General features: G+C 66.7%; 2 protein-coding genes across 2 annotated transcripts; both read right to left on the bottom strand.

Moving 5' to 3' along the window:
* Positions 1 to 622: 622 nt before the first annotated feature.
* On the bottom strand, positions 623 to 6,552 carry CHLRE_10g437350v5 (uncharacterized protein). The gene is made up of 10 exons (XM_043066740.1): positions 6,067 to 6,552; positions 5,886 to 5,934; positions 5,305 to 5,578; positions 4,850 to 4,991; positions 4,481 to 4,620; positions 4,240 to 4,263; positions 3,930 to 4,045; positions 3,536 to 3,701; positions 3,083 to 3,368; positions 623 to 2,838 (listed from the first exon to the last, which is right to left on the bottom strand). The coding sequence occupies exons 1-10, from the start codon at positions 6,342 to 6,344 to the stop codon at positions 1,992 to 1,994; spliced, it is 2,322 nt and encodes a 773-aa protein (XP_042920137.1). The 5' UTR covers positions 6,345 to 6,552; the 3' UTR covers positions 623 to 1,991.
* Positions 6,553 to 6,676: 124 nt separating this feature from the next.
* On the bottom strand, positions 6,677 to 24,292 carry CHLRE_10g437300v5 (uncharacterized protein). The gene is made up of 26 exons (XM_043066739.1): positions 24,054 to 24,292; positions 23,336 to 23,958; positions 23,034 to 23,203; positions 22,240 to 22,865; positions 21,968 to 22,058; positions 21,593 to 21,714; positions 21,203 to 21,387; positions 20,907 to 21,037; positions 20,602 to 20,726; positions 20,203 to 20,371; positions 19,625 to 20,056; positions 19,374 to 19,414; positions 19,138 to 19,210; positions 18,851 to 18,897; positions 18,340 to 18,676; positions 17,946 to 18,120; positions 17,517 to 17,791; positions 17,153 to 17,354; positions 16,164 to 17,002; positions 15,669 to 15,968; positions 12,908 to 15,482; positions 12,384 to 12,820; positions 10,254 to 12,220; positions 9,868 to 10,063; positions 8,983 to 9,708; positions 6,677 to 8,730 (listed from the first exon to the last, which is right to left on the bottom strand). Exons 2-26 carry the CDS (start codon positions 23,892 to 23,894, stop codon positions 7,261 to 7,263), a joined length of 12,270 nt encoding a protein of 4,089 aa, XP_042920136.1. The 5' UTR covers positions 23,895 to 23,958; positions 24,054 to 24,292; the 3' UTR covers positions 6,677 to 7,260.
* Positions 24,293 to 24,427: the final 135 nt, after the last annotated feature.

Raw genomic sequence — 24,427 nt, 5'->3', positions numbered from 1 at the left:
TGTGACGTGAGAGCTTAGCGCCTGACACTCTGACCGCACTGCACCCAAAGCTTGCATACTAATTACTATCACATCAATAATCCAGGTAAAGGTGAGGACCCGGGTGAGGACCTGGCGAGGACCAGTGAGGACCATCGAGAACCAGGCACAGCGCGGGTCTATGTGCAGTGGCTGTGACCCTGTTCGTATATCCTGGAAGCTTTTTTGCCCAGCCGGCGCCAGCTGCCAGGACCGTATATCATTGCACGGCAAGGTTTGCACATACGTGAAGCGGATATCGTAGAGCCGTAGAGGGCCGCTGGTGTTGCGGCCTGCCGCGATCGGTGCTTGAGCTTCCCAGACGCGCGGGGCAGGGGCCAGGGGCATGGGGGCTGGCGTCCTGGTCATACAGGGTCATACCTCAAGGCAGGAACACGCAGGAGGACCGCACCGGCGCACTCAGTCACAATTTGATACTGGGAGCTTCCAGGCTGCGTCAGCCACAGCCTACAGGAGACCGTACACGGGGCTGCTGGTGCCCTGTGATGGGCCTTGCCGCCTGAGCTTCGCTGCTGGTTCCGTGTTCACATTCCTTCTCATGTATGGGAGCTTGCGTAAGGGGCGGTCCTGTTCCCGTTACCGTATTCATGCGGACTTACAGGTCTGCCCGTCGTGTCCACCGGCCAGCTGTTCTTATTTGCAATGCGCTGCCCCGCTGAAGGCCTCTGGAGGAGGTTCAGCACCTAGGGGGACACCAGCGCATGTGGCAATCACGTGTTGCACGTGTAACAACCGGTCCCCACTCGTCAGAAACAGTCTCTCGAGCAAATCTAGCCGCCTCTCCGCCCTCAGAACTCAACACACACTCAACTTCTGGCATAGCGCCTGCAGGATCTGAAATCTAGGAACCCAATGCGGCTCCAAACAAGAAATGCGCGGGCAAAGTCCTCGCGGGGCAGCACCCACGCAAGTGCGCGTCACGACTCGTGCCCAAAGCATGACACATACCGTACACCCGGGCCCGAAGCGGTGCTGGGTTGCAACACGGAGGTCCCAGGCACCTATGCACAGCCGCAACGCTAGAAATAAATTGCTTATGCCAGGACACTCGCGCAAACACCACATGCACGCACCGATGGACCCTACATACATACCCTCTTGGCACGTAGGCCGCACCAGCCCAACAACCAACCTACGCCTGGCTCGCGCCTGGGGGCGCAGCGACCGCACCCGTCCGCCCTGGCCCCACACGTGCGCCCGCCAGCAGTACAAGCTGACGCGGCCATGCCATCTGCGCCTACCGGTCCTGGCGAACTAGCAATTGAGTACTATTGCCGGCCGAAGCATAACCCGACGCCGCAAGTTGCAGCGCTGAAAAACTTACGCACAGCGCGGTAGTCAAGCCCCACCAGCGGGCAGTCATCCTGGCACCACCAGGCAAAACATGAAGCAGCCCGTCCCGGCCCGGCCGCTCAATGGAAGCAAAGGCATTTTCGGGTTCAAGCAGCACGACCACCCATCAAGATCTGCCTCCTGGACCTTAGAAACGGTCCCCTCAGACATGGTCTCTTCTCCCGATGTCAAGTTCACCAGCTTCATAAGCAAGGCACGTGCGCCCAGCACACACGACTTCTCACTCTCGTGCAGGCTTCTCCATGCGCCCAATTCTTCCGTGCAGCACAACGCTCCCATCAACGCAACGCAACCCAACCGATTCTCAAAAGCACTTTTGTGCGTGCAAACCCCATGCCCAACACCTACGCAAGCGCTTGCTCTCCAGGCGTCCTATGCTGCTAATGATATAATCTCCCGTCGGCGCGGCCGAGCGCGCCCACCCTTGCGGCTGACACAACTCCAGCAACCGACGCGAGCGAGGTGCCCAATGCTGAAATCTACAGCCTAAAACTAAAAATGCGCTCCGTTCATAAGTTGTCTCTTTGCCCCTTATACCAAGGGCCCTCTTTCCCGCCCCCAAAGGTTGCTCAGCTCCACAACTGACGCGGGGCTGCCCTCTAACTGGCGCCGGCGTCAGCGGCAGAGGCCTTGCAGCAGCTCGTCCCGCAACTAGCAATCTCCGCCGCTGTGACACACGCGCCCGAGCAGCCCGCCGCCGCCACCACTGGCTGAGCCGCACTCGCGACACCCGCCGGCGTCGCCGGCATTGTCACAGGGCAGGCGCTGCTGGAAGTGGCCGCCGCGCCCTGACCACACGTGAGCGGCACAGCAGACGCGACCACCACGCCGGCAGCCGCTGCCGCCGCAGCGGGGTCGGACACCGGCACCGCCTCCACCAGCTCTCCCATCGCAGCCGCCACGGCGCCCGGCGCGCCGCCCCCGCCCACACCGCCTGTGGAGCCGCCGCTGCAGCCGCCGCCAACGGCGCGCGAAGCGGGCGTGGAGCAGAGCGTGGGCATGGTGGATCCCGCCGGCGTGCACAGCCGCCCCACCACCTCCTGGTCTCCGTTTGGCCCGTGCAGCACCAGCGGCACGCAGCGCGACGTGAGCAGCTGCCGCGTCTGGCGCTCCTCCTGCTGCTGCTCCCACGCCATGATGGCCGCACGCACGGCCTCGTACGTGCCAAACGACACACACGCCATGGGCACCAGGCGCAGCGTGGCGGCGCCAATGCCGCGGTACAGCGCTGCCGGGCCGCCCTCCGCCAGCAGCCCCCTCACCACCGTCACCATGCCGGAGGCGCCGCCCACGCCGTGCGCCACCTGCAGCCGGCGGGACACGGTCTCCAGCGGGAAGGACACCAGCTGCCCCATGAAGGCGCTCAGCACGCCAAACGCCAGGCTGGGCGCCACGCCCGGCTCCTCGTGCGTCAGCCGCGTGTACGCCTTCTTCAGCGCGTCGTGCCTGCGCGTGGGGGACCAGAGGGGATTGGGGCGAGGTCGCGGCTCGCCACTGCTCGCAACCGTGTCCTTTCCGAGCTGCTGCGAGCCTCCCGCGCTTCTTCTTACAACCGCCACTATCACAACCATAATCATCCTCTGCTTGGACTGCCATCCTCCCCTCCCCTCCCCTCCCCTCCCCTCCCCTCCCCTCCCCTCCCCTCCCCTCCCCTCCCCTCCCCTCCCCTCCCCTCCCCTCCTGCACTCACAGGCCGTAGGTGATGGCGGCCTCGGGGAATATGGCCGCCACGGACGGCCCCAGCCCCTTGTACAGCGCACCCGCGCCCTCCCGCCGCACTATGGCCTGCAGCGAGTCCACCAGACCCAGACCGCCCGCGCCCGCCAGACCGCCCGCCCGCACCGCAGCCACAGTGCTGGCGCTAGCGGTGGCGCCGGCGCTGGCGGCAGCGGCCGCCGCCGCCGCGGCCACCGTGACGCGGCTGCGCACCACCTCCAGCGGGTACAGCGCGACCCAGCTGGTGCAGCCCGCCAGGCCTGTGCACAGCGAAACAACAGGTGAGCACGAGCGTACAAAACGCAGCGCATGTGCATATGCGGGTAAAGGAAACTCAGCGTGCTACCTAGCTTCGGAATGCGCTACCACCCCCGCTGCACCAACACCACCCGGTCCACCGCCAAGCTCCGCAGCCCGCACCACCCACCCGCCGCCAGGAAGGTTTTGGCGTGCGTGTCGTCCCCCAGCAGTCGCTTGAAGGCGTCAAAGGCGAAGAAGTCCAGGGCCTTCTGCGGCGCCGAGCGCAGCACGTTGAGTGCGTTGCCGCGGTACAGCCCGCGCCAGCCCTGGCTGGACACGATGTCGCTGGCGGCCTGGGGGTGTGGCGGAGTGGCGGCGAGGAGGACAGGAAGGAGGGACGGGGAGCAGTGCGGCGTCATGCGACGCAGGCGCGCAGGCGTAATGGTGCCCCGGCATAATGGTATTCCGGCTGGCCCCAGTGCCCAGGCTGCTCTGACCACCATTGAAAACCCCTCGGCCGCGCCAGCGCCTTGCTGACTAGGCGGCGGTCCTGCTGGGCCTTTTACAGTACGCCGCCGCACCTGCGCCAGGCTCCTGCTCTGCAGCTGCCCGGCCATGGCCGCCAGCCGCAGCGTCTCCAGCGGCGCCGTGGCGGTGCGAGAGGTGGCGCCCGCGATGGCGCCCGCAAGCAAGTGGCCTGGACGGCAAGGGAAGCGGGCGTGTGAATCAGAACGTATGCGACGTGTGTATCGCGCACGCATTGCCCGTTTGGCACCTTGAGAAACACATACCCGCTCGACTGAACACGCACCGCTCCGGCCGGCCCTAGCAGTAGGCCAGCGCAAACCCCTCACCCTAGCAGACCCTGCCCAAGGACTCCCACTAACTCACCCCATGGCGAGCCCTTGGCACCACCTGCGGCAGCCGGACGAGGAGGCAATCCAACATTAGCTTCACTTCAGAGCCCACAGCAGCCATCATAAATCTTGGTGGCCACCATGAACCTGGTCCTGTATCCCCGCTGTCCTCCGTCCATCTCGCGCCACCGCCCTCCCATACCACACTCCCCTCCCTCTTTTCACGCTACCCCAGCTGCTGAATACTGACAGCGCCAACGGCGCGCGCTGCTCACCCTCGTCTCCGGTGCGCCCCGCCACGCTGAGCTTGTCGCTGAGCTCGGGCGCCGCGCCCGCCGCCACCCAGTACTCGACCAGCATGTCCTGCTGCGGCAGCAGCAGGAAGAAGTCACGGAACTCCGAGAAACCCAGAGACCTGCAGGGCAAGGGCAGGCAGAGCAGGGCGGGCGGGCAGTTATTTCCTTAGGCAGGCAGTTGGGCAGGGAATGGAGTTGCGAATACGAGCTGTGTGTCTGGGCTTGGCATCTTCCCGCTAGCCCGTGCGCGGCTCACCACACAGCCTGCAGAACAACCCTTTTGCTGAGGAGGCCGCAACTCCGGCAGTGTGACGCACCCCAAACGCCCGCGGCCACCCCCGCACGCACCCGTGGTCGGTCGCCACTTTGGAGTGCAGGCGCTCCGCCATGTGCGAGCGGCAGCGGTAGATGCAGCGGGTTTTGGGGCAGCACACCGCCACGCGGGACAGCGTGGCATCCAGGTCGCCCAGCGAGATGCGCCCGTCGCCGTCTGCGCGCAACATATGATGCAAGAGCCGTGCAACACACAGCGTCTGGCAATGCGTGGATGCTCAATGCGCGGAAGGGATTGGCGAGATGGTCGACACTCGACAGACAGCAACAACGTGGTCCCTCGCCCCGGCCCCGTAGCGCGCCCGCCCCCATTGGCCTTCGTGCCACTGCCACTGCCACTGCCACTGCCACCGCTACTGCCGCATGTATGGTTATCCTCCACCCGTGAACTCCTTATGCCTCGGCGCCAGCATCAGCACCGTATCGCCGCACGTTGGCCCGCTGCTGCCGCTGCCCGTGCCTGCGCTCACCCTGGTCGAACATGTTGAAGGCCCGCCGCAACGCGTCCTCCCGGCTGCGTACGAAGTTCTTGAACAGCGCAAACGTGAGCTCCACATCTTCCGAGTGATCAACGTCCTCCGCGGCACCGCCTCCCCGCAGCTTGCCGGCGCCCGTGGGCTGCGCGCTTGTCTGCGTGCTGCCGTTGTGGCTAGACAACACGGCGCTCACAAAGTGCTGCGCGTAGCTGCCCGGGAGCCCGTTGCGGTTGGCAAACGCCTCCAGATCCTTCTCCGTGATGTGGCCCTGGAGGGGTGCAGAGGACGAGCGGGGGCAGGGGGGAGGGTTCAAGGATGTTTCGGGGCTGCTGGAAGCAGGCACTGCGGGCGAGGGCTGCTGCAGGCGGTGTCGGGAGCCTTGCCGAGAGAGCAGTAGCTCGACGCCAACTGGGCCAGGACAACAGGTCCCAGGCAGCGGGTTGCACCGCACCCGCAGCATCGCGCCGCACAAATGCACGAGCAATGCACAACGGCTTCAACGTTTTGGGGTCGCATGTCGTCGTTGCAAAGCCGATGTCGGGTCAACCCCCCACGCGCTGCAGGCCGCAGTTTACCTTGCCATCCAGGTCAATGGAGTTGAATGTCTTCCGCAGACCAGCATCCCTGTTGAATGCAAGTCTTCTCGTTGCGCATGGGCCCAACGCGTCTCACGTTGCACAGTGTCCTAGTGTGGGTATGCTCGCTCGCTCGCTCACATCTTTGACAGGAATCCATCACACCCACAGTGACACTGACCTGTGAAACAGAAGGTTAAAGCCCGTCACGCTCCCGAGCACAGCGCCCACTGCGCCAAAGCCCCCGCCTCGGGTTGATCCACGAGCCAATGACGATGCATTCGACAACGATAATGACGCTAGCAGTGCGTGGCGCGAGGCCTGCCGGCGCGAGGGCCTCGCATGCAGCTGCCAATTCTCGATGGGAGGCCGCTCGGCTTCGCTATGAGTACTCAAGCTACTCGTGCAGTTCTGAAGTATAACAGCGGTCTGCGGACCGCCAGCCGTCGTGAATTTCATCGACGGGGGCAGCACGGGATTTCTGTTCAGCGAGTGCTTTAATAGCAGCTCATGTGGCCAGAACGGGTTCTTGAGTAGTGTAACAGTCAAGTGCGACTGGTACCTGTGTGGGCTGCTGTGCAAGGAAACGTGCCTGTGAGCGCGGGATGAGGCAGGTTCGGGGTTCGTCTTCGCCAGAGTTTCTTTGCAGTGAAAGTAAAAATTGATTTCATAGCTCGCAAATCACTGTATTCGTATAATATGGTTGACCACGGATAACAGATGATCGACTTTCCCGCCCTTGCCAGAAGCCCCTCAGCTGACCGTTGCTTGCAACCCTAGCCCGGAACATTCGGCATAGCATGTTACACAGATTGACCATTGTACCATCCGCTGTCAATTACTTACATCAACGACCTGGGCAGGCGCGGCCGTTCACTCGCCTCACCCGCCTTACGCGGCCTCTTCACCCCTGCCCCGCGCCCCCTGCCTCCTCCCTCACCCCTAGGCGTAGTGATCAAAGCCTACGATGATGTCGTCCCACACTGTGCATGTTCTCCTGCTACAAACGATGAATAAGGTACCTGTCGCCACCCACGGTCGCCACCTGCAACGTTATACAGAGCACTGGTAGGGACAGTCTTGCGACACGTCCGGTCAGCGCACCGGGTCATTATCATTGTCATCAAGGGCCCACGCCCACGTCCCTGCTGCAGTCCTGTCTGCCGTATGTATGCTTAAGCCACCTGTCAAGGATCCACTTTCCGCCGCGCAGTCAGCCCGCTGCACGCCACGTCAAAAGCCACGTGCCCGTACCATTGCAGAATAGAAACCTGCCAACAGCAGCCTGCCAGATGCGCTGCTCGAATGAGATGCACTGCTCGAATGAAGATATGAATGCCAGGACACACCCAATCCCTGTGTGCCCGGCCGCCGCCTATCCGTTTTGGTTATACCTGGGCGTGTGCATTGGCCGTGCCACTACCGGCGTGCTGCGCGGGCTCTTGACTACCAGGCTGTCATCCCCCATCCCACCGATGCCTCCGCCTCCGCTGCTGCCACCGCTGCGCTGACCTCGGAGAGCCGCCACACGCGGCGACGGCGCCACAGTGACGCCAGCGGCACCCGCCGCTTGTGCCGCGGCGGCGGAAGAGGTTAAGGCTGTGGACGCAGCAACAGCCGATGACGCGACGCCACCACCAGCAGCTGCCGCAAAAGCGGGGGAGGGCCCCGGGGCGGGGGCGGCGGGACGTCGTGGGGGAGGAGGTGAGCACATGGCGTCATGCGACTGGCTGCCAGGGTGCGCATGCCGCGCCGTAGCAGCAGTTGCAGCGGCTGGCGAGCGCTGCAGCACCGCTGGCGCCGGCACCGCGGCCGCCGCCAGAGGGTTGCACCACTGCAGCAGCTGCGGCTTGTCGAGTGGGGCGCTGCCTCCGGGGCCGCCTTGCTGTGGCGGCGCCTCGCCGGGTTGCGACCACGTGCTCTCCGTGGAGGCACACAGCAGGGATTGCGGCGGCGGCTGTTTTGGCGGCGGCGGCGGCAGTGGTTGAGGCCGATCCTGAGGTGCCTGCATTTCCGGGTAGGTGCTGGGGCCGCCGTGCATCTGGCGGGAGTGCCGCACACGACTGACGCCGGGGTGGTGGGCGGGCCGCGCCGGCGGCGAGCCAGAGAGCTGCAGCACCGGCGCATGGGCGCCCCCTGGCGCCGCCACACCTGCGGCCGGTGGCCCTGGGTGAATCAAATCGCAGGCTTGGCCGGCGCGCGCAGCACTGCTTGTGGCAGCAGCACGCGCTGCCCGGGTTCCAGCTGTTGCCTCCACGCCTTCTCCAATAGCGCGCCCACCAGCACTCCCAGGGCCGCCGCCGGGAGCGCCGGCACCTGCGGCACCTCCGGCACCCGTGGCACCGCCGCCCACACCAGTCAGTCCACCACCGCCCCTCGCGGCATGCCTCGCGGCCTGATGCAGCCACGGCATGGCGCCTAGCAGGGCGCGATGGGACAACCTGGAGCTGGGCGGGGCGGCAGCGGCGTGCGGCTGCGGCTGCGGGTTGGGCTGCGGTTGAAGCTGCACAGAGCCCGGCCGGGCGTTGTACGACTGCGACAATGCGCCGGTCACTGCGTGACTGCTGGGATGCCCAGGCGGCAGCGGGTGACTGCGACCAGGCACGCCATGGCCCCCGCGGCCCGCCACCGGTGGCACCGGCAGCTGCACTGGCCGGGGGCCAGCCAGGGGCCCGGCAGCCCGTGCCGGCGAGGCGGTCACGGCTGCGGCTGCTGCGGCTGCTGCGGCTGCGGCGGCTGCGGCTGGCGCTGCGGCTGCGGCGGCTTGGTGCTGCCGTTGAGGAGGACACCCATCCTGCTGCTGCAGGTGCTGGTGCAGTGGGGAGGACGATGGCGACATGTCCGCCTGCGGCCACGTCCGTGCATGCAAAAAGTGAAACCTTGACGTGCTACCCCACGGTAGCCACCTGCGCGATCATGCCCGCCCAGTCCCAACCCGCCTCCGTACCATCAGTTACTTCAGAACCCCCGAACTCAATCCACCCCCGCCCTACACATTCCAAGCGCTGGTTCGCAAACGTGCGTGCGTGTGATCACGAACACTGTGTTCTCTCGCCAAATACTTGACAGGGATGTGCAGGCTGAGTCAGCAACTTACCGGCAGCCCTGCAGCTTTCGCCACCATCAGATCAGCCGCCGCCTCACCGCCGCCGTATCCACCACCACGCTGCGACTCGGGCGGCAGCAGTGGCGGTGGCGGCGGATGGTGCGGCTGCGGCGGCTGCTGTGGCTGCTGTGGCTGCTGTAGCCAGTCGCTGCCTGTCGCGTCCACATGCAGCAGCGCCCGCCGCACCGCACGGTGACCTCTGGCTCCTCCCACACTACCGTCCGCGCGACGCCCACCGCCAGGTATTCCAGCGCCGCGCACATTGCCCTCCGGGCTAGTCTCGCAGTCGTCTCCCGCAAACAGCCGCCGCGGCGCTAGCCAGTCCCCAGGATTGGGACTGAGCCACCCATTCCGCAACTTGGCACGACTGCCCGGCTGCCCGGATGGCGGCGTCGAGCCCCCCGGTGTGATCCCCACAGCTGCTGCTGCGGCGGCAGCTGCCAGTGCCTCTGCCGCTGCTGCCGCGGCCGCGACACGCTCTGGCGTGTATGGCACCACCTGCACGGCCCGGGTGTGGCCGTTGCGTGGGAGATGGTCCCGAGCACCGGAGGGCGGCGTGTGCCGCGCCGGGCTGGCAGGGTGCGGCTTGACGCGGGCGGGTGAGGCGACGTCTGCGGCGGCCACACGCTTGCTGCGCCACATTGCCGCCAGCGCACCACTGCGCCACAGCCACACGCCCAGCGCCACCAGCACCAGCGCCACCAGCGCGCTACCGATCTGTGATGCGCAGCACAGGGAGCACACAAATTTAACAGTCATAGCGAGGAGCTGAGGTTCTGAGGCATGCACGACCCTATCACGCTGCCCGGCTGCCGCGTCCCGCCCCGGCGGGTCCCCACGTGCGAGGCACACGTGCACGCATGCGCCACCCCTCACCACGAGCATCGGCAGAGCCACAGGGTGTTGCAGCAGTCCCTTCTCCGGCGGCTGGCGGCTGCTGGCCCCCAGCAGGTCCCACTGCGGCAGTGTCATGCCGCGCACGTACTGCCGCACGCAGGCGCCGTCGCCACTGGCGGCGGCGGTCGAGCGCCAGAAGCCGGGAGCGCAGGCGTCGCAGGCGTCACCCGTGTACCTGAGGTGCGGTAGAGCAGGCAAGCGGGTCAGTCGTGGCTATATCATCGCTTCAGCTGAGCATCAGTCGTTGGCCGTCACAGCTGTTCGATAGGAGCCCGTTGGTGACGCCGCTTCTAACGCAATCCTATCAGCTGCCACGCCAAACGCAGCCTAAGCCTGAAGCCGCAGTCCATTTCCGCACAACTCACCCGTTGAAGCACTCGCAGGCGCCGGACGCAATCAGGCACACGCCGCGCCCGCTGCACTGCTGAAGCCCACGGTTGGTATCCTCGCCCGCCCCGCCGGTGCGGCTGCCGGCGGGGCAGGCGCGCAGCTGCAGCGGGCAGTCGGCGGCGCACTCGTCCTCATACAATCCGCCCACGTCAACGCCGGCCGCTCCTCCATAGCCCGCCACCGCCACCGCCTGCCACCCTGCCGCCACAGCCGCACCACTTGTCGAGCTGCGAGCGCCCCAGGTCGATGCCGACATGGATGCATACGGAGCAGCGGATCCAGGAGCCACGGCGGCGGTGGCAGCCTTCTCGCCCACTTCGCACACCCCGTTCCCGCACACGCCCCGCCGCTGCAGCCCCGCCAGCTGCAGACTGCTCAGCTGCAGCAGCCCGAAGGCGATGACAGCAGCCTTGTCCGCTGCAGACAAGTTGGGGACCGGCGGCAGCACAGGCGTAGCTGCCGCTCCCGGAGTGAGTGCAGCCGAGGCGATGCTGGTTTTACTTGCGTTGCTGGGAGGCGATGTTTGCGGCGCGGCTGCTGCAGCCGGCGCTGGTGGAGGGGCGACGCCGCTTCCGCCCGCCGCCTGTGTCAGATGGCGGCGGCGGTGATGCTGCCTCGTCTGACGCTGCAGCGCGTGCGACCCCGGGGCGGCTGCGGCGGCGCCGAGCTGTTGTCGAGGCAGGTGGCTCCGCTGTTTCAGAGCCTCGCTGTGCGCCTGCGGGTGCTGGTCGCTTCGCTGCTGGAGCTGTCCCAGCGGCTGTTCCCTGACGACGAAGTACCCGCCACCCACAAACTCTTCGGAGCCGCCGCTGCCCCAGGTGCCGCCGCCGTTGCTCCCAACAACACTACCATCGCCGGTGCTGCTCACGCCACCGTCACTGCTAGAGGCGAGGGGCGCAGCTGCAGCAGACCCCGAGGCGACTCCGATGGGGCCCCCACCTGACTGGATGTTTGCAACTGTAGGAGCTGATGTGGCAAGAGCTGGAGCAGGGTACGGTGCAGCAGGCAACGGCGGGAAAGCGGCGGCCGCTGCGATAGCAGCAGCCCTTTCGCCGGCAGACGCGGCTGCTAGCACGTTGCTCAGGACCTGTACCCGAAGCGCGATCGCCGTGGTTGTGAAGTTGTAGGGAGCAAGTGGACCCCAGTTCTTGTCCCCACCCGCTGACATGAATTCGTCTCTGGCGTCAGTGCTGGCATTGGTGCTATCCGGTTGCTGCACACTCGCGTTCGGTTCCATGGCGTACAAAATGTCATACGTTATCAGCACCTCCGTTTGCAAAACCGCGGCCGCATTCGCCTGCGACTGACTCATTTGCTGGGCTGAGTCTGCCGTTCCAGGCGCCTGCAGCAGTTGCCGCGCTGCTGTTACAACGCTGCCTGCTGTGGCTGCAGAGGCAGCAGGTTGTGACACGGCGGCAGCGGCCAGGACAGCTGAGCGCAGCTGCAGCTGCAGGGGCTCCTGCGACGGCCCTAGCGCGAGGCGCAGCAGCCGCATCAGGGCCGCATCTGCAGTCGGCAACAGTGCCACAGGCAGCTGCGCTGCTGACCTGCTTATGGCCGCCGTGGGAGGTACCGCTGCCGCTGCCAAGGCTGCGGCTGTGCCGCCCTGCGCGCCTGGCGCGCCGCCCGGGGCACCCTGAGCCGGAGGCGCCAGCGGCCGCCACCAGGGCCCCGCGGCAGCCGCTGCCTGGGTAGCGGACGCCTGTGACAGCATAACCGCCGCCGCCGCATCCCCCGCCATGTGAGAGGTGTTGCTGCCGCGTGTTAGGCTTTGTGCTGCCAGCAGGCTTGCGCTGAGGTCCAGGTTCAGGCGGAGCCGCAGCTGCAGCCGCAGGGCGCATGTGGTGCTGTCACCGCCGCACACGCCGCACTCATCCAGCAGGAGGCCGCCGCCGGCGCAGCAGACGCCGTAGCGGTCCAGGCGGCCCGAGCAGCAGACGCCCTGCATGGCCGCGGGAAGTAGGGGAGGGAGGGTTAGGAGGAGTGAGTGAGCGCGAGAGGTTGAGGGTGCTGGTGAAGGAGGCCGTATCGGAGTAGGAGCGGCAAGAGGCTGGAACGTCTGGGAGCTTTACGTGCATGTAACGAGCCCCCCGTGCCGTACGCACCCGCACGTCCACAGCCGTGCCCGAGCCGCCGCACACGCCGCACGCGTCCACCACATCGCCGACGCAGCAGCGCCCCGCGCCATCCAGCATCACGTTCCGGCCACCACTGCCAACTCCGAAACCGCCGTCAGCCCCATCGCCGCTGCAGCAGGTCCCATCCGCAGCCATTACCCCAGAGGCGCAGCAGTGACCCCCTGCATCCAGAACGCCGCTGGGGCAGTACCCGTCGGTAGCAGCAGGAGCAGCTGCGGCAGCTGAGCTCAGGGTTTGGGAGGGCTGGGCTGTGCCGCCGCCGCTGCTGCTGAAGTCGTCCGCCGGTGGGTTGCTGAGGATCGCCGCAGCTGCACTCGTACTCGCAGGCATCGGCGCGGCTGTGGTGCTGGGTGCCAGCCGGACCTCACACAGCTGACCTCCAAAGCCCGGGTCACACACACAGCCTGTCAGGGCGGGGCAGCACGCGTTAAGCAAGCGACAAGAGGCTATCACACAGCATGAGTGACCGCAATGAAGATAGCGCGCTTTACCTGCGTAAGTGCAAACGCCGTTTCCGAAGCACGGCGCCTCGCCCTGCTGCACAAGCAGCGGCAACTGGCAGAGTCCTTGGAACGGGACAGGCAACTGACATACAGAAGACGTCGTCAGCGTTAACCACTCTGAGCCACGGCTGCTGCCGTTGGTGCCGTTGGTGCCGTTGGTGGGGCTGTTCGCATTGCTGCCGCTGCTGCTACCTCCAGTAGCTGGCGGTGGCAAGGCCATGTCTGCAGCACGCGCCTGCCAGGGCCCACACGAGCCCGCTGCTGCGCTGCTGCCGCTGCCGCTGCCGCCGCCGGAGCTGTCCCCACCGCCGCCGATGGAAACGCATCCCAGGAGGTTGCGGGATGCCGTGCCAAAGCCCAGCACAGAGCTGCTGGCTGCCCGGCAGCCCGACCAGGGGCTCAGCAGCGGCACCCGCACCTCGGCAGCAACCCAGTCTCCCGCAGCCGCGTTGCCATCGTTGCCGTCGCCCCGGCCGGTGCCAGCGGCCCCGGCGCTTGCCAACGTCGACGGATCGGCGCACGGGCCGCCACGCGTGCACGGCTGAGTGAGTAGCTGCGGCGGCGGCAGGCCCAACGCGGCCTCACAAAGGGGCATGGGCGCCTGCTGCGGGCTGCCGCTACTGCCGCTTGTGCTGTTGGCTGCCGTGGCGTTCACGCAAGTTAGCCTGCGCGAGCGTGTTCCCTCACAGCCACCAGAACAAGCGCCCCAAGTGCCGTACCGCCATTTAAGGCGTTGCGCCGGCTGTTGCTGCTGCTGCGCGGTTGCAGGCTCACGCTGCCCCTGCCCGGCGGGCTCTGCAACCACCGCGCACGGCGGGGCTGTCGCAGACCCCGCCGGCGCACCCGCCGCGCATGGCCGCTGCAGCTGTCCTGCAAGCAAGGCCTGCTGCAGGCTGAAAGGCGCCCCGTCCGCGTCGCTAGTAACCCCGCTGGTGGCCTCTGCGAGGAGTGCTGCCGGCGTTGATTGTGCCGACAGGTTGCGTGTTGTTGGTGCTTTCTGCGCATTGTTGTTGGCGTCGCTACTGCCGCCAGTGCCGCCCGCCGGCTTCGCCACCGGCAGGGTACTCCAGGCAGCCTCACCCACAATCAGTAGTGCAGGGCCGGCAGCGGCAGCAGCCTGTCCGCTTGATGTCCCTGCTCCCCACAGCTGTGGCGTGGCGGCTGCTGAGGTGTTCCGCCGCGCAGCAGTGCTGCTGCTGTCGCCGGAAACACCAGCATCGAGTAGCAGCACGTGGCCGGAGCCATCCGTCGGCTGCTTACTGCTGCTTGCTGCATCCGCGCACGCCGCCAGTGGCAGCAACCAGTTGTCGCCCGCCACACAGATCGGCTGCAGAAGCAGCCCCCCGGCAGAGGAGCCGCCCGCCTGCTGCTGCTGCTGCTGCTGCTGCTGCTGACACCCAGCCTGCTCGTTTGCACCTTCAGCAGCTGCTGCACCAGCTGCCGTACCTGCTCCCGCAGCTGTGGACAGGCACGGGTCGGGCCCGGGGGCGCGGCCGAGCTCCACCCGCGTCGCCGGGCAAGCGTGTGTGTTGCAAGCCATGACGGCCGCTGGCAAAGCCGCTGCCGCCGTAGCGCTGTCCCCGGCAGCGCCGCCACCAATGGTGACGCTGCGTGCTGCGCAGTCGTCAGGTGCCACCGGCCAGGGCCCCATCGCAGTGGCGCGGAAGCACAGCACACTCCGCACGGCCACGCCACCGCCGCACGGCGCACTACAGGCCGACCACGCGCCCACACGCAGCACGTAGCTCCAAGCCAGAGCACTGGGCAGGCTACTGCTGCTACTGCTGCTGGCAGTGGCGGCTGCTGGCCTGGCCGGGGCATTCTGTGCCTGGGCAGTTGAGCCTGCGGATTGGGTTCCTGGTGTGGTGCTTGTGGCTTGAGACGGCGCCGCCTGCTGCTGCGCAACTGCGGCAGCGGCGAGGAAGGGGTCCCACTCCGGCTGGCCGCTGGTACCGGTGAGCGGAAGCGCCACGGGGCCCGCTGCGATTGCTGCGGGCGGCGCGATGGGCGTCGGGGCTGCGTCTGCGTCTGCGTCTGCCGGGCCCGCGGGCGCGCGCAGGCCAAATCGCTGTGCACAGACCCCGCGCGCGGCACCGTCGCCAGCAGGACTGCTGCTGCTGCTGCTGCTGCTGCTGCTGCTGCTGCCTTGCTGCGTCCGTCGCTGCGGCTGTTGCAGGCCGGCAGCGAGGCACTCCGCCTCCGCCCCAAACTCGGCACGGGGCAGGGCGTAGTTGTAGAGGCGCGCGGAGAGCAGCTGAGAGCCCTCGCCCAGCAACGACGCAGCTGGAGCGCCGCCGGATGACAACGAAGAGCCGCCGCTCGCGTCACCTAGCAGCCGAGCGCCGCTGAGCACGCCGCCGTCACTCGCCAGTCCTCCTACAGGCGCGGCGGCGCCAGCGCGGGCGGCGCAGTAGGTGACGCCGGGGCGCGGCGGGACACACGCCGCGTCGCGCCACAGCCAGGCGCCCACGCCGTCAGCCCACAGCCCCAGGCGGCCGTGGTCGTACACGAGGGCCACGTGGTAGGGCCGGCGGCGGGCGGAGGGGGACGCGCTGGCAACGCCCTGCACGAGAGGCGGGATGGGCCAGTGACACCACGTTGTCAAGCAATCAGCATAGAGATTCATACAAACGCACGCGCACGTGCGCACACATGTGTGCGGTGGTTTGCATAGTTGCGCCTGAACGGCAACCTTCGTGCGGTGGTTACCGGTTGTGTCACCGCCACACAATACGCAGGACATTCTCACCGACTTGTCACGCTGTGCGGGCTGCGGCGGTTGCAGGGGCACCGCCGCCTCTCGCGCCTGGCCCAGTGCTGCCACCAGCCACAGCGCCGCCGGCCCGCCGCTCACGTCGCCCGTGCTGCCGTTCACCACCAGCCACAGGGACGGCCAGCCGAGCGCCTCCGCACCGGTAGCGCTGCCGCTGCTCGCAGGTGCACCGCCGGAGGTTAAGGTCGAGGCCGGGTCTGGAGCGAAGATGGACGCCAGGTGTGTGCGGCCGGCACCTGCGGCTGCTGAGCCGGAAGCCGCCGGTAGCGGTTCCAGCTGTCAGCGGGAGGCAGGCGGAGCACATGCAATTGTGGTGGGTCGTTTGTGCGTGTTGGAGGTTGCACGCCACATCCGCACGTCTTCCTCTTTCTTCACGCCGCCTCATACTCCCCCGCCCTGCCCGCCTGCCTGCTCGCGCGCATGCAGCCCCAGCCCCGGCCGCCCTCCCTCCCGTGACCCGTCCCTACCTACCTGCAACAGCAGTGTGAGGCTCCACTGCCCGCTGCAGCCAGTGGGCGGCAGCTGCTCCGCCCGCCACACCACCGCCTGGCCCCCCAGCCGCTGCGGCCCCTGCGCATCCCCCAGCAGTTGCATACCCCACGCCGCCGGCCCGCTCCCACCGACCATGCTGCCGCCGCTGCTATCTCCATCGGCCGTCACTGGCGCTGCCGACGGCGGCGCCGCCGCCGGCAGCGGTGCCACGGGAGACAGCAGCGGCAGGTACACGACCTCCGACTCGGTGTCAATGCGTTGCAGCAGGTGGTGCCGGTAGCTGATGTGCAGCAGGTAGTGGCGTAGCGTCACCTCCACCACTCGAATCACCACCAGCGTCTGCGCGCCGTCCCATGACACCAGCCGGACCCGGTAGGCGGCATCGCAGCCGTAGGCGCAGGCTGGGCTGTCGGCCGCTGCGGCCTCCCGCACCCAGCCGTCTGAGAAGGGCGGGAGCGTGGCGGTAAGGGTGTCGGCGGCAAAGGTGATGTTCAGTGGGTCCTTCCACACCACCGCCGCCAGCCCGGCAGGCAGGCCCTCATCGCCGCTGCTGCTACTGCTGCTACTGCTGCTACTGCTGCCACCGCTGGTGCTGCTGGTGCTGTCGCTGCTGCCACTGCTGCCAGTGTCGCCGGCGGATGCGCCGGATGATGCGGACACAAGCAGGCGCAGGCGGGGCAGCAGCGGGAAGCCGCAGCCACCCCTCAGGTCTACAGCGGCTTGCTGCTGCTGCTGCTGCGCGTCCGGGGGAGACGCGGTCGCATCAGGCGAGGATGCTGGGGCCGGGGCCACCGCCGTGACACGCACACGCAGCTTGCCTGCGAATGACATCAAGGCAAAAGCTACTGCTAGTCACAAGCAGCCTGGTGACAGCAGGCACTAGGCCTTCACAACATCCGCCCCGCGTGCGACATTCCTGCATTTCTCTGTAAGCAGCAACCCTAAACCACCGCTCTCATCACACTCACCGGGGCCTTCGCCAGCGCCAGGGCCGGCAGCGGCCGACGGCGCTGCTGGCAGTGGAACCCCGGCGCGCACTGCCACCCGCAGGCAGCGCAGGCCAGCGGCATAGCCGCCGTAATCGGCGCGGCGCCAGGCCTCGGCGCCAGGAGGTTCCCCTCTGAAGCCGTAGAAGTTGGGGACGGGGTAGGTGTGCACGGGCAGCTCGGGCTGTGGGCGGTGGGAGGGGCGGCGGGGGCGGAAGGGGGGGCACGGGGTGTTGTGGAGGAAGGGAGGGTGCGGTGGGCAGCAGTGAGGAATGGAGCTGGTGGGGCGGGGGCGTGTGTTGAGCAGCACGCACACACTCATGCAACACTCATGCACAACACTTACCGGCATGTCACAATCAGTCTCCCGCTGCACGACGACCAGCAGCCCCGCGGCGGCAGTAGCAGCCGAGCCGCTGCTGTTGCTGCTACTGCCGCTACTGCCTCCTCCTCCCCCTCCACCCGCCGTGTGTATCCAGGCCTGGCCCTCCCGCAGCAGCGCAAAGGCGCTCTTGGCTGGCTCGGGCGGTAGCGCCCCGGCAGTGCGCGGCAGCGCCGCTGGCCACTCGCCAAAGAACACATTCATGTCCAGCAGGCCCCGCGGAGTCCATGACGGCCGGCCTGGTGGGCAAGCAGTGGCGCACAAGGAGTGATGGGGATGCTGGAGTAACGGGGCGCCAATGCGTGCTCCCTGCCTTGTGCCCGCCAATGTGCACACGTGCGCGCTTTCCTTGCACACACAAACGCGCCCGCGCCCGCTCCCGCTCCCGCCCACCGGTGTCGGGGTCCGTCACCAGCCTCATGTACTCCAGGCTCAGGCCAGGGCCCAGAGCCAGGCGCGACTCGTCCGCCGTGAGCGAGCCGCGGTCGGGAGGAGGCGGCGGCGGCGCAGCACCGCCTCCTGAGCCGCCGCCAGGCACATCGCTGCCGTCACGGCCCAGCCGAACGTCCTGCGGCCACAGGCGCCGGCGGCGGCGCCACGCGTAGTAAGGCAAGCAACGCGCACAAGGCTCGAGAGCACGAGCGCTAAACAGGCGACGCTGCATTGAGGCCTTGGCCTGGGCCGGCAGTCTCTCGCCTTAGCCTGCCGCGCGTCCAAGCCATGCTGGCGTGCGTCATGTGCTACCCTGCCAAACGGCCTCTACCATGTGTTTTCCCCCAGCACCCACCTGCCACCACGCCAGGCTCTTGTACGACAGCACCACTGCCTCCCCCGCCCCCAGCCTCAGCGTCAGCGCCTTGAGCTGCCCGCGCGACTCAGCCCGGTCCAGAGGCCACAGGCTGTAGCTGCAGCCCCGCGGCGACGAGGCGGGAGAGCAGGCGGCGGCTGTAGCAGCGCCAGCAGCAGCTGTAGTGCTACTGCCGCTTGTTGCGCTGGGAAAGGTAGGGCCTACCGGCTGCGGGGCTGCGGCGGGGGTTGCTGGGGCGGCGGCGGCGGTGGGCTGCTGCAAGGTTGTGATGGGTATGTGCTGTCTTTCGGGGTAGGGAAGCCAGCCCAGCCATAGTCTGGAAGCAAGCAGGAGCGGACGGGAGGGTGCAGGTAGTGTGGAAGCCAAGCAAGAAAGCAGCATGGAGTGTGCAGCATGATTTTGCGGGGGGCGGGGTTTGGGGTAAGTGAATGTCACATTCGCAACCGTTGGGGGCATTGATTGCCAGCGCAGTGCCGGCTGTATTCCTTACCTGGAGAGCGCGCCGAAGTCACCCCGGCAGCACGCCATCATGTCCAGCTGCGGCGTGCGTTGTGCGGCGGCATCCAGATGCAGGTCACATGCACACACATGATGCAGGCTGGCAACTGGGGGGCAGCAGGCATCTTGCGCATCCGGATACAAGGTCTTGAGTCACCCCGCCCCACCCCACTCAGATCCCTAATTCCTTGCATGCCCTCACACAGACACACACACACACACACACACACACACACACACACACACACACACACACACACACACACGCGCGGCGCCCACCTTGTCGCTGTAGTCGTCCACGGGGCCGCCTGGGCCGGCCGGGTCCACAGGCGCCTGTGTGGCGTTGTCCAGCCTGCAGCACAGGACGGGGCGACACGTCACACCACACAGCATCAAGGTACAGAGGCACCCAGGTAGCCGCCGATAGAGCCGTGCAGCCACCCGCCTTCCCAAGCAAAGCCGAAGTGGAGGTCTATCTGCATCCTCGGCGGGCCCTGTCTTTCTGCCGTACCCACCTCCACATGCCGGCGTGCGGCAGGCCCAGAAGGTGCCCAATCTGCAGACGTGGACGGATGAGAGGATGGCGGATGCAGGCGGCATCGAGGCGGCTAAGAGAGAGGGGCGAACCGCGATTCCGTTTTCCATCACCACACACTGCTGTCCCTCACTGCCATCCCCTACCCTACCCCGCCACACAAGTAGTCGTGCCTGGAACCCGCCCCGGTGGGCCCACCCTCTCCACCATCTGCCGCTAGCGCCGCCGCACCTCGTGTATCATGTAGTAGAGCTGCGGCGCGCACCGCATCACAAACGCCGTCCCCGACCCCACCGCCGACCAGGCCGTGTAGCCTGGGTTGACGGAGCGCGGCGGCTGCGGCGACAGCACCAACGTGGTGTGGAAGCCGGAGGCCAGAGCTGCAGCGGTGGCCGCCGCCGCGGCAGCTGAGGGTGTGGCTGCAGCCGCAACTGCGGTGGCTGTGGCGGCGGCGGCGGCGGAGCCGCTGCCATTTAGGGAAGTGTCCGCTGAGAGGGATGCCGCCAGTCCGGAGGTTGAGGAAGAGGAGGAGGAAGAGGGGGAGGAAGAGGTGGAAGGGGTGGCAGTGGTAGCCGTTTGACCCACCAGCTGCTGCAGCTGGCGCTGCAGGTGCTCCCCCAGGCCGGCGCCGCTATAGGAGAAGGCGTCATAGCCGCTGGTGTTCTGCGGGCAGCAGCACATTCACGATATGATTGCGAGGAAAGGCTGGGCATGCACGTACAAGGGACAGCACACAGTATGTGTGTATGTGTGTGTGTGTGTGTGTGTGTGCGCGCGCGCGTTAGTCACCCCAGGTGTCAACTACGCACCTGCGGCATCAGCAGCGTGTCAGTCACCACCGGCCTCCAGGCGTTGAAGCTCAGGCGGCCGTAGCTCAGCTCCGCCAGCGCCTCTGCCAGCCGGTCCGTGAGGCCCGCCACGGAGCGGAGCCACTGTGTGCCGTCGCGCGTGCAGGCGAACGAGCAGTAGGCGGGCGACCTGTGTACGGTATGTGCGTTTATGCGTGCGTTTACCGAGTGTGTGTGCGTGTGGCAGTGGCGAGGAAAGCCTCTTGGAGAGCTTGGTGCCGGTACCGATGCTTCTTCAAGGAAGCGGAAGGTGGAGCTAAGTCGAGGGTATGAGTTCCCTTCCCGCGATGTGGACATGGTGAAGTAAGGTGGCCGCTTCGAGTTGCAAACACGACACATGCGGCTGCAAGGCACACGTACCCGTCCGGCTGCGCGCCGACGCTGCGACGATAGGGCGAGGAGCCGGCCCACTGCGACCAGTGCGACTCACACGCCGGCGCCGTGGTTGGGTCCGCCGCCGCCGCTGCTTCACCCCAGCTGAATCCCTGGCAACAGGTGCGCGTCATGAAACAGGGCAGCATCAAGAACAGTCCTCGATTCCACGGTCCTCCCGTGCGGTCACCCCCGTGGCATTCCCTGAAACGCGTCTGCGACCCACGCCCTCGCACCCATCGTGCGCACCCAGTCCCCCACCCATCCCCCGGCCTTTCCCCCCACCCACACACCTGCGGCACAATCAGCATGCGCTTGTTGGCGCCGGTGGTGATATGCCGCTGCCGCTCCGAGCCGCCCAGCACACGCGGCGAGCCGGGCCCAGCCAGGAACACGTCCACACAGCGCCGCAGCCGCACGCCTCCTGCAAAGGCACCACCCATCAAACCTTTACGTTAACACGGTCCCGCCCGCAAGGCCAGCTTCAACAGGCCCCTCGTCCTTATGGCCGCGGCTCGGCGGCTGCCCGAACACAAGCAATACTACCTTACCATTCTGCAACTCAACACACAGCCGCCGCCCGACGCACCTGGGTTGTGTGCTGGCGCCAGCAGCCCAAAGTCAAACAGCCGCTCCGACTCCAGCTCCTCCTGGCCCTGCAGGTAGGCGGCACTCCAGCCCAGCCCCGCCGCCAGCCGGGCCACAGCGGGGTCGCGGAAGCGGGTGCTGTGCACAGGCCGGCCGTCTTGACCGGCGATGACCATGCCCGTAGACCTGCGTCGTGAGGCAACGCGTGCGCGGTGATGGGAGCTGCGGTAGGTGACGAGTGGCCGGATGCACTTTTTGGATGAGTTGTGCGAAAGCCCCACCTGACGCCCGCTGGGAAGTCTGGGCCCTTTTGCACTAGCACGGGGGCACCCTTGCATTCCTGCCCACACAGCCGGGCTGGGCCCCCCACCCGGCCCCGCCCCGCCCTCGCCTGCAACAGGGCGCAAGGCGCTGCGTGTCTCCCGTCTTGCGCACCAGGACCGCCCAGTCCCACGCCGCCACGTGGCCGCCGCCGTCCGAGGCCTCCAGCCGCACAACGTACCGACCCGGCAGCTGCGCGGGAGCAGTGCGCATGCACCGTGCGGCAATTGGCAAAGGAGGCAAAGGCAAGTTAGGTGTGGACAGCTTGGTGTAGTTGGGGCAGGCTTGGGGCGTTGGTACGGAGCAGGCCGGAAAGCTGCAAACTAGCTAGCGCAAACTGAAGAGCCATGCATCGGGCCATGATTGTGTTACCAACCCGCCCGCACGCTGCCACCCAGCAGCATCAGGGCTTGTGCCCGCCGCCTACCCGGCTGTCGCCACGCACCTCGTAAACGACCGACTGGCTGAGTTCCACTCGCCCGCCGGCACCCTCCGCCGTCACGACCTCGTTGCCACATTCTGCCGTTGAGCAGTCGCTGCAGAGGCGGAGCAGCAGGGCCAAGCGCACACACGCACAGAGCCGGCCCGTCTGCCGCTTTAGGCACGAGCTGCCCAAGTAGTCCTGGATCAACGACGCACAACCCATTTGGCACTTTCCCTGTCAGCACCAGCAGGACACCAGCCTCAGGTGCACCTCACGCATTGACACGCACGCACCTGGGCGGCACACCAAAGAATGTGAGCCGCAGCCGCAGCGGGTCGCCGTCCGCGTCCGTCACCGCGGCCGCCACCTGCACGCGCTGCCCCACAAACGCCTCCCCTGCCGCGCCCGTGCCTCCGCCCTCAGGCACCACGCCCCACGCCGCCAGTATTGGCAGGCTGTTGGTGTAGCTCGGCGCGGCAGCACTTGATGGGGCTGCCTGTTGTACGATGTCCGCTACACCGTCCCCGGTGGTGTTGCTGCTCCTGCCCAGGTCGTTGGCGCTACTGCTGTGGTTGCTGACCGTAGCCCCTTCGCTGGCGGGGCCCGCTGTCGGACCACTGAGCAGCAAGGCCGCCGCTGCATCGGCACAGCCCCACGCCGCCGTGACCAGCCAGACCTGCTCCACTAACGCGGTCAGCGGCAACGCCGTGTTGCTGCCATCGCCGCCGCCGCCGTCACTGCCGATAACGCCCAGCACCACCACTGCCTCATCCCCTGGAGGCGGCAGCTCCTGCGGCGGCGACGTCGTTGCCAGCAGCAGCGGCAACACCGGCTCCAGGGTCCACGTGGCCCCCAGAGCGGTGCCCACCAGCCAGCCGTCCGGCGCCCCCGGCGTCATTGGGACAACCGTGGAAGGGCGCTGCGTGGCCAGCAGCAATGGGCATGCAGGCGGCGCGAAGCCCATTCAAGCGCATGGTCTCAAGGCTCCTCAGGTGAAGCACAGACTACGACATGCTCTTGGCTAAGAGCACTAGCTTAGAGATGCAACTGACTGCGGCAGCCCACCAACCACCCACCCTTGACACACCTGCAGCATGCGCGCGGGGCTGCCATCCACGCACACAGCCAGGGCAGCATCTGAGTGTCGTCGGCTGATGGACAGCCGCACGTGCTGTTCAGCCGCTCCCACAGCTGCAGTGGGAGCTGCCACGGCAATCGTGGACTCTGGGTTCCTGGCGTCCCGCAGTATGACTCGGTCTGCGGATGTAGCCGGCTGTCGTTTTCAGTCCACCCCATGTGCAGACAGGCTTCGTTTAGGGAGTTCACCGTTCGGGCTACCTGCTCGAACGCCACTCTACTGCACAACCAGGCTTTCAGGTCGGGTCTCACCTGCGCTGATGTCCCACTGCACGTGAAGACCGCCTACTCGGATCAGCTCACGCAGCTCCCCCGGCCGCGTGCCAGAGGCGACGCCCGTGGACACAGTGGGTGGCTGCGCCGCCGCTCCTGCTGCCTGCCCGGCTGAGGACCCGGATGGCATCAGCTCCAGCTCAACTACCACCGTCAAATCGCGAGGTCGCTGAGGCAGTGCCAAGCTACTGAATTCGGCGCCCGAGAGGGTGGCCTCATCGCAGCGCACTGGCTGGCCTAAGGCGTCCAGGAAGCTACTGCTGCTACTGCTGCCGCTACCGCCAGTATCCGCAAGGGTAATGCGCTGGGAGAGCAAGCCGAGCGCTAGCCAGCCGGGCGTGCGATTACCATAAAGAGGTCCCAACTGGCTTTGAGGGATCTGTGGGGGCTGAATTATGGAGGCTGGCACTCCACTGCCCCTGGGCGGGTTCCCGGTTTCTGCCAGCCGGCGCGTATGCACACGCGTGCTGTGCCCCAGAACACTGCTAACAGAGAGCAGCCCGAAAACTAAGAGGACGTGAATAGGCTGGATCTGCATTCTGCAGGAATTCGCGTCAAGCCCGAGCTCGGCATGGTCGCGGAGTGCCGGGCAGTGGGCGTGCCTGCAAACCGTCATGAACGTGGCAGGTGGGCTTCAGGCCGCTGAGCATCTCTAAAGTTGCACGTCATCAGTATTTAAATCTACCACCACGCGCACCATCTTTTTCGCACAAGCCGCAAGCTCCCCTGACTCCCGCCAATTGCACCAAAGCAGCTGGAAACAGTGTGCGCGTCGCATAATCTTCCCTACGCAAGTAGTTCAATAGATGCAATTTTGAATTGACATTGTAGTCAAGTAAGAAACAGTGGGTCTGTTGTGTGTTGTGCAAGTCATGTCAAGTGGCTTTTGCAGCGTGGCTGAGGTGCAGTCCCTTAATACAATGAAACTAAAGGGAATCACTTCAAGTTATGCCAGCGCGCTAAACTTTGTCAAAAGTATTGCCGCCGTCTGCTTGCATCTGCCAGCGTGCCGGTTCAACTGCCTCGGCTTCCTGCGAGCGATAGCGCTTGCTGCCATGGGTGGCGCAGCAA

The sequence above is a fragment of the Chlamydomonas reinhardtii genome, chromosome 10 (assembly GCF_000002595.2).
Source record: "Chlamydomonas reinhardtii strain CC-503 cw92 mt+ chromosome 10, whole genome shotgun sequence".
Taxonomy (NCBI): domain Eukaryota; kingdom Viridiplantae; phylum Chlorophyta; class Chlorophyceae; order Chlamydomonadales; family Chlamydomonadaceae; genus Chlamydomonas; species Chlamydomonas reinhardtii.
Note: the sequence above shows the minus strand (reverse complement) of the source record. Positions and strands in the feature narration are given on the sequence as shown.

Bases quoted from the DNA above. Each gene is read 5' to 3' on its own strand.
- CHLRE_10g437350v5 (XM_043066740.1), bottom strand. From the start codon at position 6,344: ATGAAATTCACGACGGCTGGCGGTCCGCAGACCGCTGTTATACTTCAG. The intron at 5,935-6,066 runs GTCAGTGTCACT...TGCATTCAACAG, and splicing joins TTTAACCTTCTGTTTCACAG to GGATGCTGGTCTGCGGAAGA. The intron at 4,264-4,480 runs GTGAGCAGCGCG...CGGCTGCCGCAG, and splicing joins GGGGCGCACCGGAGACGAGG to GTGGTGCCAAGGGCTCGCCA.
- CHLRE_10g437300v5 (XM_043066739.1), bottom strand. From the start codon at position 23,894: ATGCAGATCCAGCCTATTCACGTCCTCTTAGTTTTCGGGCTGCTCTCT. The intron at 21,715-21,967 runs GTGCGTGGCGAC...GCTCCCGCGCAG, and splicing joins GCCAGTCGGTCGTTTACGAG to CTGCCGGGTCGGTACGTTGT. The intron at 12,821-12,907 runs GTAAAGCGCGCT...CCGCCCTGACAG, and splicing joins CGGCGTTTGCACTTACGCAG to GCTGTGTGTGTGACCCGGGC.